Source organism: Zonotrichia albicollis, chromosome 1 (assembly GCF_047830755.1).
Source record: "Zonotrichia albicollis isolate bZonAlb1 chromosome 1, bZonAlb1.hap1, whole genome shotgun sequence".
Classification (NCBI taxonomy): domain Eukaryota; kingdom Metazoa; phylum Chordata; class Aves; order Passeriformes; family Passerellidae; genus Zonotrichia; species Zonotrichia albicollis.
Window position 1 is genome coordinate 43253260 of NC_133819.1, and position 20734 is coordinate 43273993.

Consider the following 20734-nt stretch of genomic DNA (forward strand, 5'->3'; position numbering starts at 1 on the left):
TGCTGATCGAAAGTGCAAAGTAGAGAAGGGGTCATAAAGACAAATGTGATGACTTGAAAGGAAATGAGTTTGCAGGTAAGATTCAAGGCAAAGCCCCTGGTTGCAAGCTAAGCTTTATTTGAGCTTGTGCTGTTATACTCTGTAACTGGTGCCTTGCAGTTCCAGTTTAGAAAGCGGGGAATGAACGAAAGCATTAATCTGACTGAAATCCACATAACAGGATTGTGTGTGAAACAAAAGTGAAACCAGACAGTGCAGTCAGTGAAATACAGCTTGAGGAGGAGGGGTGAATGTGCTGGAAACAGCAGTTTTCTATCCTCTTTACTGCAGCTGAACAAGCTTTAAGAGGCATCAGGCATTAGGGGGACTAGGAGAAATGAGGAGCTGGTTACTGTTATATGATTTTGCAGCAGAATGTTCTTACCAGAAGTAGAGCTATTTGAGCAGGCTGCCAGGGAAATGATTTGCATTTGGTAGAACTGCCCCTCAGTTCTTGCAGCTCACACTGCCCTTGTGGCACTTTAACACTAGTCATTTGTTGGAGGCTCTGCATTAGATGTTTTGATTTTCACCAGTTGCTCTGCAGAAAAGGATTGTGCAACAGTCGAGGACTACGAGTCTTTGGGAAGAGGAGGAAAACATGCATTCAGAACTACAAACAGGGAAGCAGTAAGAGAAGTTGCCTAAATTATGGATAATCTGCTGCATAAATCTGTCTTCTCCTGTTTCATAAAGCTTCCTATCCATGCATTTTGGAAACTTATATCGACAGTGAAAGCCAAGAGGATTCAAGAAAAGGTAAAAGCAAATTAAAAAAAGCACTACTTCAGTTGTAACCCTGGGGGTGATCTAGCCATATCTTAAAGGGGAGGATCACAAGTTTAGCTGCTCTGCTTTCTAAATGTCAGTATCTGCGAGTAATGGTTCTATTTAGGATTTTATGAGAGCACTGTGAATGTGAAAAAAATTTCTCTGAGAACAAATAATTTTTGATTCCGAGTAAATTGCTGGAGACTTAAAGCATTGAGACCATGAAGCTTTAAGTAGTCATTACCTGCCTCTTGAAGATCACAGAAGCCCATCTTTCACTGCTGTCATGAGCTGTTTTCAGTGTAATTCCAGTTCATCTTGAACCACTCATCTCCCTACTAGCTGTGTAAAAAAAATTGTTAAACTTCCTTATATTTAACATAGCCTTGAATCATTGAATCAGCTTGTTATGATAAGGGGGGTATATTTGACAAAATGAATTTCTAAATAGGTATATAAAATAAATAAAAAAATAAACCAGACTTTCTCTCTTTTAACTCTTTTCTAAGCCATAAGCTTTACGCTCTGCTGTTCTCTGTTCTGTAAAGGCTTTATCTTTTCTAAGAGATTTTCATTCTTCTAAAATCAGGTGTAGGTATTGGTCAGTATTTTGGCCCTTTGTCATGTAAATCTGTGTTAAATAAAATGTTGCAGTCTTGGCAGTAGGGCTTGTAACCTGAATTCTTAAATGTTTTGGTAGATCATGATTTCTTAACTTAAATGCAACATGAATATCCTTAAGAGAACTGAATTGTAATCTGAGGCTGCTTCTGTTTCACAAGGAAATGGAAGCTGTTTTGCATGGGCGGGGGGAGAAGGGGTGAGTCTGGAATGAGGCCATCTCTGATGAGTTACTGTTCCTTTTCATCCAATATGTGCTGGATATTAAGCTGTGTGATGACCATTCAGAAGAATAAGAGCTATAACAAGAACTGAAATTCTGCATTCCTTTGAAACAGTTAAACTTCTTTGTTCTCTGTGTGCTAAATTATGCTGAATAGCATACTTCTCCAAATCAGAGGTCATCAGGCAAAGAAAGACACATTCCTTTGCCATGATATAGTTTGGAAATAAAAAGTGCCAGGGCTGTAACTGGCAGGGGGTGGGTGGGAGGGAAATCTGCTTTTCCTGTTTTGGTACAGTAATGTTCATTATTTTCTTTCTTGCTCCTAATGTTTTTACAATGGCTAACAGCTCAAGCACTACATGCTTAAAGAAACATCGTGTTCATTCTCCTTGGGTTTGTCAGATGTTGGCAGGGCTGATACTCACCACATAGTAACACTTGCTGCTTTGACTCTACAAACACAGAGTGCAGTTTTGCTCTGGAAGCTGCCCTGCATGGTGTTGAAAATAAGCTCTTTATTTCTGAGGATCACAGTCTTTTATTTAGCAGGGTAAGTCCTTGGGATGGTTTGCTTAACACTGACTGAATGTCTTTTAAAAATCGTTACCAGTAGATAAATGCATTTTTCTTTGAGGGTTTTTGTTGTTTTCTCACTATTCACCATTTTCTGATCTCAGTGGGCATTAAATTTGGGTTCCAGAGAGCTTAGCACATTCTAACTCTGCTATTGCCATGTTCTGTTCTGATACATTTTGTCTCATGCACACAGTGGTGCTTGTCCAGTCACAGAGGCAAAAATCATAAGCAAAGGATGCATGCAGGGCTAGTTGGCTAATAACTTTTGAATTGTTCAAGATTTATCCTGACAGCTGAACTTCAGAGGATGCACAGGCCAGATGTAACTTAAACATTCATTGGTGGAATTGAATGAGAGAATTAGAGATTGAATTACAGAACTACCTGTAACATGATGTTAAATTTAATCATTCTGCCTGCATAAGGATGTGAATATCCTTAGTGCAATATACTTCTGTCACTGCTGCTTCCACTGCTGGAAGAAATCCATTTAATCAAAACAAGCATTGATGTGGTTATTAGCATGTTAGTCCTGAGACAAAAAGCTTTATCAATATAAAATGAACTGAATGTGGTGCTACTATTCATTCTCTTTACATTGCTTGATATTGTGCACTGAATGTAATGAGGCTTGTTGAAGAACTGCTGTTCACTGTGGTGTTCCAGAAAAGCTATGCATCCTAGGAGACCTGTTCTCTGATCAAACATTTTAAATGAAATACAACATTAAAATAAGTGTAATGGCTACAATCTGAGGTTAGCTTTGCATGCTCACTTTAATGAGTTGCAATTTCCTCTGGAAACTGACAACTAAAAAATCCTGTTTACCAGTTGCTTGGAAACTGATCATCAGTAAGAGCATTAGACATCAAATATCTCAGTAAAAACTAAAGCTGGGAAATAAATGTGTATTGTTCAGAAACTATAGATTCTGGAAATTACCAGGGCTTTTCATGAAGTCCAAGACATAAACAGAAGATAAGAAGGACGTGTTATAGATAAGAACATCCAGACTTATACTAAGAAGGATAAACTTGCTTGCTTCAATTATTAAACCATTCAATATGGTTTAAGAAGACTATTTCAAAACTGGCAGTGTATTAAATGTTTCTTTTCTTGGATCAACTTCTGGAATCATTCCTGACTGACCACACAAGGCCCAGGAGCATGGACTTCAGGGAGTATGAGTATGATCCAATAATGGAATTATTTATGATCTTTGAGATTCTTCTCTTATTTTTAATTCAAACTTGAATGTTTTAAAGCAAAGAAATCTGAAATCTTTTTAACAAGCCTTATAGAAACGGTATGCAAATGTGTTTTGTGGCTGCATGGTAAGAGTTTGAGGGCAAGTGACATTTTAACAGCACAGTTGAGTTTAGGAGGTAATTCTGGTTAAATGAGGCTTTTATCTAGACCTCTACAGCTTTTTCTTAGGAGAATATGTATTTTTTAAGAGCAATTCTTATCTAATTCTATACATTGAATTTTTCCATTAAAATAATTATGATTAAGTTCTTGGAAGGTGTGAGGTTTTTAATATTAATTCAATCTGAGTAAGGAAATGAAACATGCCACTTATTTTCCTGTCAAACATAAAAGCCTATTATTTCAACATGTTTAAGTGGCCTCTCTGCTTAGATAAAAAACAATAGAAGGCATGTATGTGGCTTATTTAATGGTGTTTATGCTGGCAGGATTATCTTCTTTCCTTGAAAAAATTTTTCAATTCATTTGGAAAGAAGAAATTATTTTCTTTTGCCTTTGTTGCTAGTTAGAGTATATCTCACTAACATTTGAGGAAATTACTTTTCAAGAGTATTGCAAGGTTACCTCTTTCCAAAACATGACCATAAAACATAGACTTCCTGTTGAAAATTCCAGCTGGACTCAGATAAAATCTTTTCCTGATGGAAACTACAGGATGCTTTTTTCATTCACAATCAGTCTCCAAAGAGTGTGTGACCAATGCTAAAGGAAATGGAAGAACCAACATTTTATGCAGAGAAACCACCATCTTTCCTCCTGAATCCCAGCAGAAAATAGACATTTCTTACATCCTTTCCAGCCAATATTTCTTTAAAATTATTGCTCAGCCACACACCAGCCACAAGATGAATGCTAAAATAATTTCTCTAGCTATTAATTCATGCATAAGAGTGATACCATCAATGAGGTTCTATACAGGAGAATTAACAGATGGGGCTTTGTCCTTTTGGGAACCTACCAAATGAGCTTTGGGAGCTCAGAACTGAGGCAGCACAGAGTGATTTGCACATCGTGCTTGGCATTGCGAGTATGTTTCTTTAACAATTAACACAACTGCTCTGGCACAATCCTTGTTAGCCTCTTTTCTGAAGCAAGTGAACTGTATATCTGCCCCTTTCCCCCAGTAACTGCAGAACTCCTGGATAGAGACTCTCAAAGAGGTGAAACACCCACACGCTTAATGAAAATGAGGCTGGTTGGTAAGAGGGGAGGCATCCTATTAAAGTGCCTTTAAGAGCAGCATTACATCAATGAGATCACGCAGGGGAGAATAATCAGCAGTACTTTGTGTGCTGGAAAAGCTCCCACCAGGTGTTTGCACCTCTCAAATATTGAAAAGAATAATTCCCAAAGCCTATCCTGGAGAGGGTAACTGAGAACATCCTTTACTCCTGTCTCTGGTAGTGGCTGATTGCTGCAGCTCAGGCAGTTTATAATTCAGTCAACCAGAGGACATCAGACTGCTGGAGCCCAGGAGGGACATTCCCCTAGTCATGAGAGAGCTATTGCCATTGGAACATATTTGTCTTTCTCAAGTTTTCCAATCAAACTAATTTTAAAAGCAGTGGCTGAATTGAGAATAGAATTAGAAAATAGCATCTGTGCTGAGTGGCATTAGGCTTCCTTTCCTTCAAATCTCTGTTGTAACTGTGATAGGCAGGATTTATAGGTCCTTCTAAGGTCTGAGTAGGAGCGGCGTACAGATCCTCTCGTGAGGATGTTCTCCTAACAGAGCTTATCAGATGCTTGCTTGTTTAGTGCATTGTTATTTTGCCTTTAGTTTTTCCCCAAAATGGCAACTCAAGGTCTTCAAGTCAAAGTCTTATCTCAAAGCAACTGAGGATTTAACACGATCTTTGAGGAAGACACAAAGGATGGGTCTTTAATCAAGGAGAAAAAAGATCACAGGCTGCATGCAAATAGGATATAAAGTTTCAATCTGTATTTAACATCTGGAATAATTTATCTGTTGTCGGCCCATACTCTGAAATTGTGGTTAGAAATGCTTATAAAAGACTCTATATAGATGAAATAGAAGTTATAATCCTTGTGCACAGTTTACAGGTGGAAGGTCTCTGTTACATATGCAGTCAGACTAAAATAAATAACTCCTTACAGCTTTAAAATCTACATTAGTTGAGTCAAATTGGCACTGTTCAACTTTGTCTGTAAAGGTAGTTGTTGTATGCCAAGCAACATTGGTTTAACTGAATCTGGCATATGTTTGACACACAATTCCTGAAATTACAGGACTACAGGCATTTTAAAGTACACATTTCATGTTGCAATTTAAGACTTTTGCAAGAATCAGCTCTTCCAAGTGGGAAAGACTTGAGACATCTAGTTAGTTAGCCTGGAGAAGAGATACTGAGGATGCAGCTAAAGGGTCTGAACAGGACATGACTTCATCCAGTGAAAGATCTGGCAGCTTTTGCTGGAATAGCTGGCACTTGGTCTCTGCTCTGAGATGAACAATACCTCAGATTCCACACAGGTTAACCTCTAGCTGGAAGTGATGCTGCCTCTTAGTGTGGAGAGCTGTCTCTCTCAGCAGAGATGGCATCTGTGGCTGCTGGTGTTGTAACAGTGATAATGCTTTTATTATGGCTCTGATAGTTCAAGTGCTACTGCTGGCTTACAAAAAAAAAAAAAAAAAAAAAGGAAGAAAAGAGAGAGGCACTCTGGCTTTGTTTTGCTTTTCTAAAGATTTCTCTATCTAAAGAGACATTTGGTGCAGGGGCCTCAGGTTCACAGTGTAAGTTCTCTATGAAATACATGGGTATTACAAATGACATAGTACTTCTCTACTAGGACAGCTAAGAAATCTGTATAGCTATTAATGAAAAGTTAATTGTAATGGATCTATCATGTCTAGTTAATTTTGTTTACAACAGTGGTATTTTTACTTGTTGGTATGTAAAAACTAATGTATATGTTAAATTTAAGATGACACTTTAAAAATGCTGCTTGCTTTAAATGACTAAGGCACTCTGATTTTTGTGGTTAAACAGAGGCTTGACTAATTTTCCTAATGAAACATTTTCTCTCATTTCTGTTATTTGTGTTCTGAAGCATAAAAAGCTCTGAGTGCTGTGTATCCCTGGGATGTGGTATCTCCAGAATCTAAAATACTGGATTCTCTGGGGCTGATGGATATTATGTTGTTTAATATTTTATACTTATATCCATTGTGTCAAAACAATTACTAACAGTTCCTTGCAGCTCACAAATTCATTTGGAAAACTCTGAATTTTCTGATAGAGATGGGTAGCTTAGGTGTGTTCTTTGTCACATTAGGCTCTCCTAAGCTCACTTAAATCAATATTGGAGAGACTGCATCAGAACAAATCCCCATTTGGTCCAATTTGGCTTTGTGCTAGACTTTCTCTTGTAGTCATATAGAAATCCCTGTCAGGACTCTATGAAATTTTCCAAGGATGTATAGATTCTTCATTTTTTTACTCAAAGCAGATTTTTAATTTGAATTATGATCAGTGGCATCAAAGCTTGAATGTTTAGCCTTTTCAGATAAACATCTTTGTTGAATCACTGTCTCATATTTCAATCATAGGCTGGGTCTCCACTGCTTTGTGTCAGACATGACCAGACATTTTTTCAAGCATATGCTATGTCTACCTATAAAGACACATTTTAAGATCAGCAGGTTTTGGTGTTGCCATAAGAAAGCAGCAATATAAACCACTTGAAGAAACCACTAGGCTAAGCAAGGATCCTCATCACAAGGCACTGAGCTTCTGCCTTTTTCACAAAAGCAAGAAGGAGCTGTTTTCCAAACAGAAATCATAGAACTTATCTAGCTGCTGATGGACTGTGGCAGCTCTTGCCTAATGGTTTATTCAAATTCTTATTTTAATATGTTGTAAAAGTATTAATCTAAATGGTCCATGCTCATTTATTTTTGGAGTCTAAGTTTGAGATGATCTTCTGAAGAAATCTTACACCACTGACATTTTAAATAGGATTGTAGTACATTTCCTGAAATACTGTTTTTAATTTAGGCACTTTTTGTGACACAGGTATCGCATTAATCAAACAGGGCCAGGTTGGATGTGGCTCTGAGCAACCTGGCTTAGTGAAATGTCCCTACCACGGTAGGGAGGTTGGAACCAGATGATGTTTATGGTCCCTTCCAACCCAAACCATTCTGAGTTTTGACAATTCTTCACTCAGGCCAGTATCAAGAGTGAATGGTGCTGCTGACAGGTGTTGCTTGGGAAGGGAGGGGAGTGGGGCAGGCTGACTGCCACTCCTCAAATCTAGTGAAATTAAAAACCTCAACAGAATACTGTGCAGTAGAAAGCTTATTCTCTCTTTAATCCTTAAGCTCAACTATTACAGCTTTATTTAAATAACTGGCAGAACAGTACATGTAAACACAAGTATGCCAAGGATTGAAAACCAAGAGAAAAAAATTGAAAACTAAGATATATTCAATTACTGAAGCTTTATTTGATTACAAATGAAACAAATTATTTGTAACTAAAAGAAAAATCTGTTTTATCCCACTGTTTCCTCTCTTTTTCATATAAGAATATGTCTGCCAGATAAAGATGGATTAGATTTAATTTTTGGAGCCTTCATGTTAGCATTTCTAATGTCATGAAAAGACAAGGAACCCAACAAAGCAGCAAAGCTTAGGGAGCATTTAAAGTTCTGAGACAGTCAAACAAAACAGATGCTTGGTTCCTGTTTTCCTAACTGAATTTCCTCGGCTGTGCCCTATCAAATTAGCTTCTTGTATCATCAGATGTACCGACCATGTGCTACTGTGAAGAGTTATTGTGCTCATGAGCACTCAGTAACATGTATTTATTTATGTTTCTCCCCAGGAAATTAGACAGAAATATAGCAGCGCTACTTTTAAAGCATATTTTAAAAATAATCAGAGCAGAAACTGCTCAAGAGGCATTAAAAAGGCCCAGGTGAAAATGTTTTTGAGTGTTAGAAATTCCAGGATTGTCAATCACAACCCTTACAAAAATGAATTACCCTTTCAAATTCTGATTTCCTTTCACAGAAATTTCATTTGGCCTTTCTATTCAAGTTTTGAGGTTCATGCCTTCAAGATTTTCTATTCAACTAAAAGGATTAGAAGCTTTTTTTCAGCACAGGCAAACTTCTTTGATATAATGGCACCGTTCCACAAACCAGCTTGTAATATCAAACAATACAATATTAAAGCCCAGGAACTACAAAAGCCTAAACACAGAGTGTTATAGGCATCAGGCTTTGGGTTGTGACCTTCCCCTGGCATTCATGCCATGTCAAAGCCTCTTTATGGCATTTGCTTTGCATCCACAGGAAGTTTGTTATAGGCAGCAACAGCCTAGGCCCAGCCCTGAAGACAAAGCAGGGAACCTGAATTAGTAAAAAGCAATCTCAATAATAGTGGTTGTTTTTCATAGTAACACAAGGTATTTTCACCGAGGGCTAAAATGAAATAATATTTGCAGCCATCCTATGTATAGGACTCAGAAGTGCTGGCATTGCTGCTGGAAACTTTTAAACCTGACCAAATTTCATGTAGCTGCTCCTTCAGTTACAGTGCTGCAAAAGGCTCTGTGTTTGGGCAGGGCTAATTTCACATGGAAGGACAGGATGTCATGCCACAGCTATTTTAAAGGGTTGCTTGGAATTACTGTCACCAATGACTAGGCTACTTCAAAATCATTAAAAAAAAAAAAATATATATATATATATAAAGAGCTTTGTTTAAAGAGAAGTGCTTGTGAAGCTTGCATTGCATACCTGCAATAAATCTGAAACTCATCAGACAATATTTGCTAAGAGGTTCCCATTGGGATCAGAAGCCATTGTGTGCAGAGTTGCAAAGAATTAAGTCGCTCGTTTTTTTTCTTCAGCCTGGATGTACTTCTTTAGGTGGCCTAGGGCTTGGTGGAGGAAAGGGTGGTATTCCTTTATTTACAAACTGCAAAAGGAAATGCTGTTTTAGAGGTTTTGGCAAGTCTGAAAATGGACTTTATTTTTCCTCACCAATTTTCAGCTTCTCTGCTACAGTTCTGCATTCTTTGTGCTTTGACCCTAGAAGCAGTATCTTGATTACACTTTGTAGGATGTAACAGCTGAATTGATGCAAAGCTTAATTTATTCAAACCTAGCTCTCTCTCTTAAGATATTGCAGTGGGGCTATGGTTTCGGATAAAGTAGACTTTATAAATAGGAAAAACTGCAACACTAAGGTTAGTTTATTCTACATCCTTTATAATCTGTTCCTGGAAGAGAAAAGCAGCATCACTGTACATAAAGGTTGAAGATGTGAGGCTGTAAACAACCAAAGATCAAATTTTCAAAAAGGAAAAACAATTTGGAGTGAAAATTGTGGGAGACATGAAAGATGAATTCTTAAAAACACCTGGCTTACTGAAATCTGTATCTAATGAGGAAAATACTCCAGGAGTCCTGTTTTGCAACTCCAAGAGAAGCAAAATAATGATTTTGGTTCTCAATGCATACACACGAAAGTAATTTCTGATTAATCCATGTCACTACTACAATGTCAGAGGCTCCCAATGATTGTTTTGTTTTGTTTTTTCTCTCCATGGATGATTTTCCACAGGTGAATGACTGATGAATCAGAAAGATTTACATCTTGGTATCATTTTATTTCTGCATATTAAATAAGTCATAGATATATGGCTGGATAGATTTATTATTTGGTAGAACATAATAATAGATAAATTAATGATAAGCAGATTTAGGATTACGTAAATCATAGATATAATAGAAATCACATAAATATAAAATGTACAATATATTGATGTGATGTGTGGTAGATATGTTCTCATAACAGTATCTTAATACAACCTAAGATAATCTTCTGACCTTAAATTTATTACATGACATATGAAAGAAGCAGGATAAAAACCATGCCTCTCATTAGATAACAAAATATTCTGGTCAAGTTTTAAATAGTATATAGGAAGTTCAGGGTAAAAATTTACTTTTAGCCTGAACTTCAAAGAAGAAACAAGATTTTTGCTGATTTATCACTACCAGTTTCTGTACTCTAATTATAGAGTTGTATCCTCAGAACTCCTCAACAGATCCAGATTAGGCTATAGGCCCTCAAAGATGTAATGGGAACTGCCCAATTTTTTTTCTGAATGAGAAATGGTTTTTTTTTTCCTTCCTTCTGAATAGGCAGCTGTCATGCTGAATTGTACTGAATGTCCCCACTAGCCAGATGGTGGGGAGGAGGGCCTACGATACGAGTTTCAACTCTTTTTAAATTAAATCCTCCTCTGGTGCTTCTTGGCTTGCTGCAGATGCACAGAATGCAGCTGACGTTGGATGCTGAATTACTGGGAGACAGAGGGGCACCTCAGGGCCCTTTCAACCTTCCCATTGCAACAGGCTGCTGGAATAAACTCCCAATTTGTATGATATAGCTGTGGGCCTTGTCCCTCCCATATACACTCCTGTCACTTTCAGCTGGGGCTGTATCCAGCCTTTGGAGATGCATGAACTGAACATGTGATCTATTATTTAGAGTCAGGCTACTAAACATGGTGATGCTGCTGGGTAATATTTTAGCACCTCTTTTCAAGGCAGACAGGAGCCTTCTGTGAAATGTGTGTTTGTGTTTTAATTCCCTTGTGCTGAAGATTGATAGTCATTAGCAGTGGTATGGAGACACTCTTGAGCATTTGCTCCCACCTCCACTTTGTCCTAGCACAAGCTTGTGTATTTGGATAGGGAATGAGGTCAGAACAACCTTGTTAAAGTTGGGTATTTTTTCTAAGCGTACTTTACTAAGTTTCTAAATTTTACATAACCTGTGCGTGCAGTTTTTATTCCTCCCCCTGCAGTCTTATTGTTAACTTATTGTTAACTTTGACTGAATATGGATTTAGTCTTTCAGTTCACCAGTTGGGTCTATCTTGAAGTTATTCTACAATACAGCATGTAGTTGCAATAGAAGCACACAACGTTAACTGCTTTTATCAGTAATCTATACCAGCTTTAAAAACGTGACTTCAGATCACTCTTTTTAAGACATAAGGGAGGAAAAAATCCTCTGTATTTTTGACTCCATTTACATGAAAGTTTTAGTAATACTAAAAATAAAAAGGTATATGGGCTCTCTGGTAAAACAAAAGTTTGTAACTAGTTCCTCCCAACCTGAAAAGCTGCCACATGCTTTCACTTGATAACATTTTTTGGCTCTGAGTCTGAATAAAATTTCAGAGCCCAACATATTATGCTTAAGTGTGTTATCAAACCAATCATCATGTTCTTGCCAGGAGCCAAAATCTTATAACTATGTAAACATCTGTTTATTAACTGCCAGCTCCTCACTGAGTATTACCTTTGCCCTGTTTTGCTCTCACCCATAGTCTTGAAGAAGAATTTCCAAGAGAGTCTTGGCAAGCTTACTTGTCTGTAATATATGCAGCATTCCTGAAATTCTTGGCACATTAACCTTGAATCAATTCAAATGAAATTCAAACTTTGCTGTTGCTGTGGTTTTTTTTAGCTGTTTATAGTTTCATTGTTGAAATGTCTTTATTCTCCACCACAGACAGCTTGCTATAACGTAACTGAAATAATTTATAAGTAACTGTGGTGCCTTCTTTGCCATGTAATAAATTGCAGTAATCCTTTAGAAGGACATAGGGAAGAGTTTTCCACCTTCTGCTCTATTCAGGCCACAACATGATGGTAGCTGCAGCTGGCAATGCAGAGGAGTGGAGTCTTTGTCCTGTAGTACACATCCTCACAAGGCATTTTGCCTGCCTCAGCCAAGACTTCCAATAGTAACTTGCTTCACAGCATATTCCAATTACAGAGCACATGTTTCTTGGCTGTCTTTTAGAGGCAATGTGAAACCAGATCTTTACTTCACAAAATGTCTCTGGAAACGTGAAGCCTCCAGTAGATAGGATAGAGGCACTTGTGAGAGCTTCCACGTTAGCAGTGAAACTTCTACTGGAGTAGTTAGCTTTGAAAACAGTCACTGAGGGGAAAACAGAAAGAAAACAGCTGAAGATCTCTGTGAGTCATTAATAAAGGGAAGGGAAACCTCTCTGGAAAATGTGCAATTAATATTTTTAACTATTTCAAAGTAGTTCAGCTGAAGGAAGAAAATAGCAGGTGAATATTAAATATATGTGTGAGATGGAAGGTATTAAGGAAGAAAAGTATGGAAGATGAAATGCAGGTTTGAGATAAGTTGAGTGCTATGGTCTGAAAATGAATTAACTTTCTTTGCCTGAAGGATAGATTAAACCTGATTTTCTTGAATGCTCTGAGTACACATTCACACCAGCTCAAACTGATTAAAGGTTTTAATCCTGTCGCTGTTTTACACTGCCTTCCTCCACTAGTTCTGGGAGTTCAGCAGTAGAGCCTTTCTTGAGGCAGGCTTTCTTCTTGGCTAGATCAGTCCTCCTGAGCTGGGTTATCAAGAGAGGAAAATGTCAGGGCCAATGCAGAACTTGGCACCAGCAGAAGGGCAATCACAGAAGCCTGATTTTATGTCAAATTAAAATGCTGTGATGCTGTACCCCTTCTCTGAATGTAGAATATTGGTAGGGATGCTGCTTAGGGATGGGATGACATGGTTAAATTCAAGTGCTTTAAAAATCAGTGAAATATAATTTAAGACTCCCATAAACCAAAGTTCTTTAATTAGCATAATTGCACAGTGTCAAGACAGGGCTGAGCTAAGGTAATTTGAAATTGTAGTTATGTTTCTTACATCCTAACATGCTCAGAATTATAAAATTAAATGAGCACTTATTTCCTCTGGGAAAACTGTATAATTTTTCTTCTTTTAAGCTTGAACTGATTTTATACGCACACACACACACACACACACATAACATTTGGAGATGAGGTGATTGCTTCTATCTGCTATCAGCTGAAAAGCATGGATGGAAAGGATGTGGAGATGAAATCTGCAACAGGCTTTACAAATGATGTGCCATTTAAAGCATGTAAATGAGAAGCTCCAGCATCATTGCTCCCCTGTCCTGACTCCAGTCATACAAGAACTCTGGAGAGGATGGTAAAAGCACTGGTGAGATTTTGACTTCCAGATGAAAGACAACAAAAAATCAGATTAAATCAAATGGAAGTCCATCTTACCAGAAACCAGTTTTCTTCTTCCATGAAAGCTAATTTATGATCAGTGTATTGAGGGTTGTTTAAGTTGTAGCTAAAGCAAAGCAAGCAAGCAGTGGAGAAGCCTTTTTTGACAGAAGGATCATATACTAGCCCTTTCTGACCCAAACTGAACTCCTATAGAAAGCTCTGTCCATATTAAAATATTATCAATGATATGACTCAGAAAAATGTCACTTATTATAATGTATAAATAAATTCCTATGAGATTAACAAAATTTGTAATAGATTTCAGTAGCATTACTCAAGTCTGACAAACTTTAAACAAATGCATCTTGAGAAGGATACTATAAAACAGTATTTTAAAAGAATTTGGAAGCTCACTTCAGAGCAACAAGTATTTCAAATGCTGCCATGGTCTGAAAAGTAACTTCAACAAAATTCTCTGCAATAAATCTCTAATCTGTGAACCATACAGTTATAGGTATCCTTGTTATGTTTAAAATACATTTTGGTGCTTTTGGTAGTGTTGTAGCACATGGGAGCCATTGAGATGAAGCTGAATTGATCAAGATCCCAAAGATTAAACCAAATTTGAAGTTCAGCTTGCATATAAACAAACTGCAAGTTAAGGCCTATCTGTTTTATGTCATTAGAGTGAAATCTCCCTTTTTTGCTTCCAACTGATTGATGGTACTTCCTGGAATATAATGTATTTACTACTTTTTAATTTTTCCAAGCTTTCCAGAGGCCTTTGATTCTTCTGAAGAAATAGAAAAGCAGCTAAAAACAGTGTTTTGGTTGCTTCTAGATTCATACAGAAGTTATGTATGCTTTTTTACAGCTGCCTGTTATAAAACCCAACAAGTCATCAAAACCTAGACAACCAGTTCCATTTATCAAATCATTAGTTTTTAGCCCTGAAAGCCTAAGGAAGAAGAGAAAGTACTGAAGGCAGGAGTACCATGGACCCCATACCTCTTCTACCCTTTTGGCTGTGCCAAAACAACCACTTCTGATTTAGACAAGTCTGTATTCACTCATGTGTTGGGTTATTCCAGACATGAATCAGTTCCCACATGAATTCAGGTGTGGGTCAGTTTGGGGTTGTGGGTCTGAAATAATCTAGTGGCTGCCTGCTGCTGACAGACACTTACAGAAGGCAAAGTCTGACTTGGCCATGGAGAGGAGGTAAATTATGAGAATTTCATGGGGAAAAAGACAGGGAGCAGATGGGGTAGTGGTGGTGGCTGGGTGGCAGGAACCCATTTTTGTTGATGCAGAACACTAAGGTGGTGCTGTGTGGCACTGAGACCTGGTAATGCAGCAAGAGAAGGAGAAGGCCTTTGGCAGGGGGCTGCCTAAGTTGCCATTGAATGCTCATGAAACTCTGCTCTCCTGAATGTAAACCTATTTCCACAAGGTTTGCTTGCATTTATGAAGTATTATCATGACTGTGAACTAGAAAGAGAAAATGCTAACAACCACAAGTATTCAGTCTTTTCCATCCCAAACCTATCAGTACAGCATATCCTTTCAAGTAGTTTTTTTAAAAAAGAGATTCTAACTCTTTAAGGAGTTAAAGGACTGTTTGTGTACATTTTTCTGGTTTGTACACGTATTTTCACTGGAATGATTCTGTTTGGGCTAGACATGTTTGTTTACTGGAAATTAGGAGGAGCATTTCATTGCAAGATTTTTTTTTTAAGATTAAAAGAAATAAAACAATTACTGTAGTTTGTGAGTACAAGTGGCTATGACAGGTTACTGTAAGCCAAGCCTGTTTTTAATTTCAGACTTATCTCTACAATCATATTTTAATAATGTGTTTTGGTTTGCCAAATAATGCCTTTGCCACACACTTTAATGAGGCTTCCTGAAGATATTAAGGCTGTCCTAATACTCTTGTGAATCAAGCTCACATTAAGGATGGGATTTTTGAAGAAACATTTACCAGCAGTTGTAAATAAAATACTTAGAGTTTTTTTTTATTGAACAGCCTCTGTCTGCATGTGTGGAATATAGCAGAAACTGTAATATGATTTTCAAGGATGGATACAGTCCCTGTATAATGCTGAAGTGGCACTTCCCAGCTGCCTGGCAGCATCACGGGCTGTAATATTGGTAGATGTACATAATGTGAAAGAGATTAAGCCTCAAAGATTAAACTTTTTCAGTTGTTTCTATAGAGTAGGACTTGCTTTTGACTTCTTTTCTTGTGAGATACCTGAACACAGAATGTTTCTTAGTATGCAGACTTTGTCACAGATATTTAGGTCTCAATTGTGAACAATCTCAGTAATGTTCAGGAATTCCCACTCTTCTCTCCCAAACTTTTCACGATGTAAAGTCCAAACATGTTGTGCATGTAGACAGTATTAGGACCAACAAGTTTTGGTTTTTCTCCATGAAATATTTACCTAAGTTTTAATATTTAATGACAGCATATGATATTGAAAGCAAGACCTACCTGTTTTAACAAAGTAACTAAATGGTTATTTTTTTTTTTTTTGTTGGCTGCATCAGTTTTGTGTTGAAACTGTAGCATTTTAACTGTGAGCATGCCATGAGTGTCTTGGAAGGGTTCTTAGTTTGCTTTCACACAAATTAACAGAAGTGCTGTCTCGGAGGAGTCACTGCTCCTTGTAGTGGGATACTTCAAGGAGTAACCATGGAGATACTCAAGTAACGTGGCAACTACACGGGGCAGGTCAGAAATTATGTACTAGGTAATCTCAAACTATTAACCTGCCTGTTGTCATCTTAATTTCCTGAATGCAAATATCTGGAGGCTTTACTTTAGGGCAACATTTCTAACTCAACTTCTCAAAATATATTGACAAATCTATATTGGACTAGCACTCAACATTATCTTCAAAAGAAGCAAGGATGCTCTTTAGCTTCAAGGGGCATGCTATTATGGGTTGTGAGATTCATTTGAAATGCTAAAATTCAATTCTGTTAAATGCTGCTTATGAACTGACAAAGACTGAGTTTGGTTTCTTCTGCTGCTAAAGAAAAACAAAGCCAAGGTGACAGATCGTTAATCATGAGATGTCAATGCAAGTGCTTTTTTCAGACCATGTTGTCACTGCTCCTTTAGAAATGGGGTGTAAAGCCTACAATTAGCATGTCTTCATTAGATTTTGACCTTGAAATCTGAAAGGTATTTTGTTCTTACTGGTAGTGTACATCATACCTTAAATTAAAATGAATCATCTGAGTGGAAGTTACTTTCACTTAAAAACTTCCCCAGCCGAAGAGTTCAGCAGTGCAACTATAGTTTCAAATAATACTCCTTTGGTGCCAAAATGAACATAATTGAGGTGATAAAGCATTTTTTCCCCCCAGAATTCAACTAGTTATTAGGGTTGGTGGCTCCATAATTGGTAGCTAAAAGCTACCTTTAAAATAGTTACCTGATGTGTTTTAAGATTTTTTTATTGAGTTGATTTTTTTTCTGCTAACATTTACATCCTATGTTTTGCTAACATATGATAATGTGGTGGCGCAAAACCAAGCGAGGCTGCCAGCCTAGCCTGGCTGTACTGTAACTCTAATAGGAGCTACCTAAAGCCTTAAGATGACTCTGGGGAAATTCCCATTATTAGGAAAAAAAAAAAATCACTTTTAGGGCAATCAGGTGTTCGAATAGGCTGCCAAGGCAGGTTGTGGAGACACCATCTCTGGAAGTGTTGAAAAGGGGTCTGGATTTGGCAGTGAGTGTTACGGTTTAGTGGTTTAGGGATCTTAGTGGCAGTGCAGGGTGCACAGTTGGACTGGATAATCTTAAAGGCCTTTCTTTTCCAGCCTTGACGATTCTGATTCTACTCCATGTGCGTGACCCCGGTTTGCATGGGAGGGCGGCAGAGCAGCGCTCTGAGGCGGCCGGGAATGACGGGGTTGTTTTCCCACGCCAGGAGGGCCGGGTTTGGCTGCCGGGGCTGGCGCGGGGCCCGGCGGGGCCGAGGGCACGGACCGGGCCCCTCAGCGCAGCCCGCGGCTCCGCGCTCCCCGCGCCGGCCGCTCAACGCCGCCTCCGGATCCGCCTTCTCGCGGCACCGTGCGGCTGCTGCCCGGCCAGGGGCGAGGTGGGCACCGGGCGGGCACCTCCATGGCTCCCTGTGGCGGCTGGGCGTTCACACGCGTTCATTTTCAACCGCGGTGCCGCTCGGCTCCCGCAGCCTGCGGGGCTGCCCGGCGCTGCGGGTGAAACCGCTGCACCGTGCGGGGGGTACCGGGGACCGGTACCGCGCGGGCGCTGCCTGCGGGGGCGCGGGCGGCGGGCGTGTGTGGACTCCGCCCGCCCTTCCGCCGCGGCGCCCCGCCCCGTCCGCCGCCTCTGCCCGCGGAAGTGAGCGGAGCGGGGATGCGGCCGCGCCGCCCCGGCACTCCGAGGTGAGAGGCGCGGCCGGGCGCTGGGGCCGGGGTGGCGAGCGAGCCGGAGCCGCCGCTTGCGCCTCCGTGCGCTGCCCCAGCCGCCTCCCCCGCGCTGCTCCGCGGCCTGCGCTACGGTGCGGGCGGGGCCGGGCGGCCGAGAGGGCTGCGGGCGGGGGGCGCTTCGGGCAGGCAACGCTTCCCTTCGCCGCTCCGCTGTCTCCCTCCTGGCGCCGAGGATGCGGGTGCGGGCAGAGCGGGGAAGGGGGAGGGTTACTTGGGGTGAGGGTTTATTTTTAGGAGCGAACGCCCCTCCCCGGGCGGGACGAGGCTGTTGGAGGCGCTGGTGGCGAGGGGGAAGCGGCGGCGCTGCTCCTCCGTGTTGCTGGAGCTGCTGGGCGGCTAATCCTAATCCTCATCCTCGGTGGTCTCTGACAGCTCTGCGGGCTCTCTGGGTGTGCGTGTGCTGCTCTGCGCTGGGCAGCCTATACGGCTTTTTTTTTTTTTTTTTTAATGATTTTTTTCCTCTTTTAGCGTTGGTTTCTCTTGCAGATGTTGCTGCAGGTGGGGGCAAAGGGAGCACTGTGATTGCCTGGGATCTTGGGGCATTTCTCTCTTCACCTTTCCGCTCCCGCTCCAGCGCTGCTGTTGCTAAAGACTTTTGTAACTATCGACTCAAGTACAATTTCGATGGAAAATGAAGGTAAAGGTCTCATCAGAGTCACTGACTTCATTGGAGCTAAGAGGATTTTTGCATGCAATTTGGTGACAACTCCTACTGGTGCGTGTGTATGTTATGTTTTACCGTTCCAGGGGTTCGCAGGGTTGCTCTCGTGTGCTAATCTTGTGGTAGGGATTTTGATCTGCATTTCGAGGTTTTAAGATTTGTAGCATCATCGTTTTCCGTTATTTGTGCTGCTGCTTGTTGAAGTGTCAGAGAGATTTTATTCTCTCTTCATATACAAAGTATTTATTGTGCGTTTTAGTGCTCCGTGCGTTTGGAATAGAAATATTTTATTTAGGCAGAAGCTTTTTAGCATTAGTTGCTTGGTATTTTCTTAGATTATACGATTCTCTTAAATTTTTATTTCAGGATGAGATTGAGGAGCATTAGTTGCATTTTTTGTTGAAATATTTTTTGTATTTATATGTTCTTGAAAATTGCTCAAATTTGCTCTCTTGGACAGTATTTAATTAAAAAGTGATACTGAAGTTTTGAGTACTGAAAAAAGTTGCTCTATTATGCTTTCCCCTTCTTGTCTAGTTTGGAAATTACTTAATCTGGGGAGTTATTTCAGTTTTCTCCCGTTGGCCTTCAATTTATGCTCTGGGAACCTTGAAAGTCCCTTTGCACTGTGACAGTGACTATGAACTTTATGGATTTGGTTTTTTTTCATTTTGTATGTTTCTCTTTCTGTTTGACTCTGTGTGTTGAAAATCTCTAAAATTTATTTTTATTACCATATGTATAAGGGAAGAACTATTGATATGCCCCCCCCCTTATGTCATCACTATTCTCTGAAAATGGGTGGGGATTTAGGTGGCTTCTGGATTTGCTCTGCTACAGGTTGTTACATGACATGTTAGATGTCCCTTTTTCTCCCACCCCTCTCTGAAAAGAGGAGGGTTTTTTTAATTGTTTGACTTGAATGAAGAACTGAATTGAGATTGAGGGCTAGACCTAAGTTATTTTTTATTATTGGATATTTTCCTGTTTTGAATTATGGTTGTCGTGGATGCCTGGAAAGTTGTGTCAGTTGTGAAGTCTAACCCATATTGAAAACTGTGTATGTAGGTTGCTATCATCTGACATTTCAGAATTTTCTTCTAACTTTAAAATCATGTTATAATATTTTAAATTCTACTGATCATGGCCTCCAGCTGGGTATTTGTAAGAAGAGCATGGACCTTGTTAGGTAGCAGGAAATTTGAAGTGCACAGAGCACCTCCAGAAGATTGGCCTTTGTTTTCAGAGGCTGGATAGCTGACAGAAGTGGGGTCAGTGCCTTTGCATTGCAGTCACTGTTGCAAGGGAAAGGGTTTTGAATGGGCAACGCCCAGGAGGGGGGGAAGGCAAGCAGAGATAATACCGCTGAATAGAATCACACTTAAGGGGGAAAAAAGTATCTGTGTGCCAAAACCCCAATGGTAGGAAGACTTTTAATGCCTTACAGTTCTGTTGCCAAATAAACAGTGTATCATAGATGGAGTGCACAGTCAAGTTGTGTGTGATAGTGTGGCTCTGTGTTCTGTTCTTCCAAATGCACAAAGATGACATTTCTTATGGAATAAATGAACTATACATAAAAATTAGTGTTATTTCTATGATAGCAATAATATTAAAAAAGGCTTTGGCTAGGGAAAGATAATTTAAAATATGATCAGATGCATATTTCAAAGGCAGAAATAAAGGCTGGGGTTTAGTGAGGGTTTTCAAAATGGGGTAGGCTTATGGGGGTAGGAGAAAATGATGTATGATAAAAAGACTGAAGTGGTTCTTTGAACACATGAATTACTTCTTCTCCACTATTTCTTCTCCCATATCCCTTCATCTCATAATTAATTGAGTCTCCAGATGGGCATGGATATTTACAACTGTGTACTGTGTGTTTTGGTGTTCTTGGTATTTCTGAGCCCTTCTTTTTCTATCACTGTGACATTTTGAGGCAGCTAGACACCAACAGCTTTCATATTGGAACTTCCCAGCACTCTTGATGTTCTTTAATGTATTTTTTCCTGGCTGCAGCT

General features: G+C 39.5%; 1 protein-coding gene across 9 annotated transcripts in view; it reads left to right on the plus strand.

Moving 5' to 3' along the window:
- The first annotated feature begins 358 nt into the window (after positions 1-358).
- The window catches only part of ATP2C1 (ATPase secretory pathway Ca2+ transporting 1), a 62503-nt gene continuing 42127 nt past the window's right edge, over positions 359-20734 (plus strand). Inside the window, exons 1-2 of one of the 9 annotated variants that reach the window (XM_074539556.1) lie at positions 17556-17700; positions 18539-18689. In XM_074539556.1, coding sequence (XP_074395657.1) covers positions 18684-18689 — 6 coding nt within the window. In that variant the 5' untranslated portion in view covers positions 17556-17700; positions 18539-18683. Of the gene's footprint in view, positions 799-2074; positions 2208-17555; positions 17701-17848; positions 18232-18306; positions 18444-18520; positions 18768-20734 lie in introns of those variants that run through there. The other 8 variants (XM_074539557.1, XM_005480999.4, XM_014273886.3 and 5 more) reach the window with 8 other exon arrangements.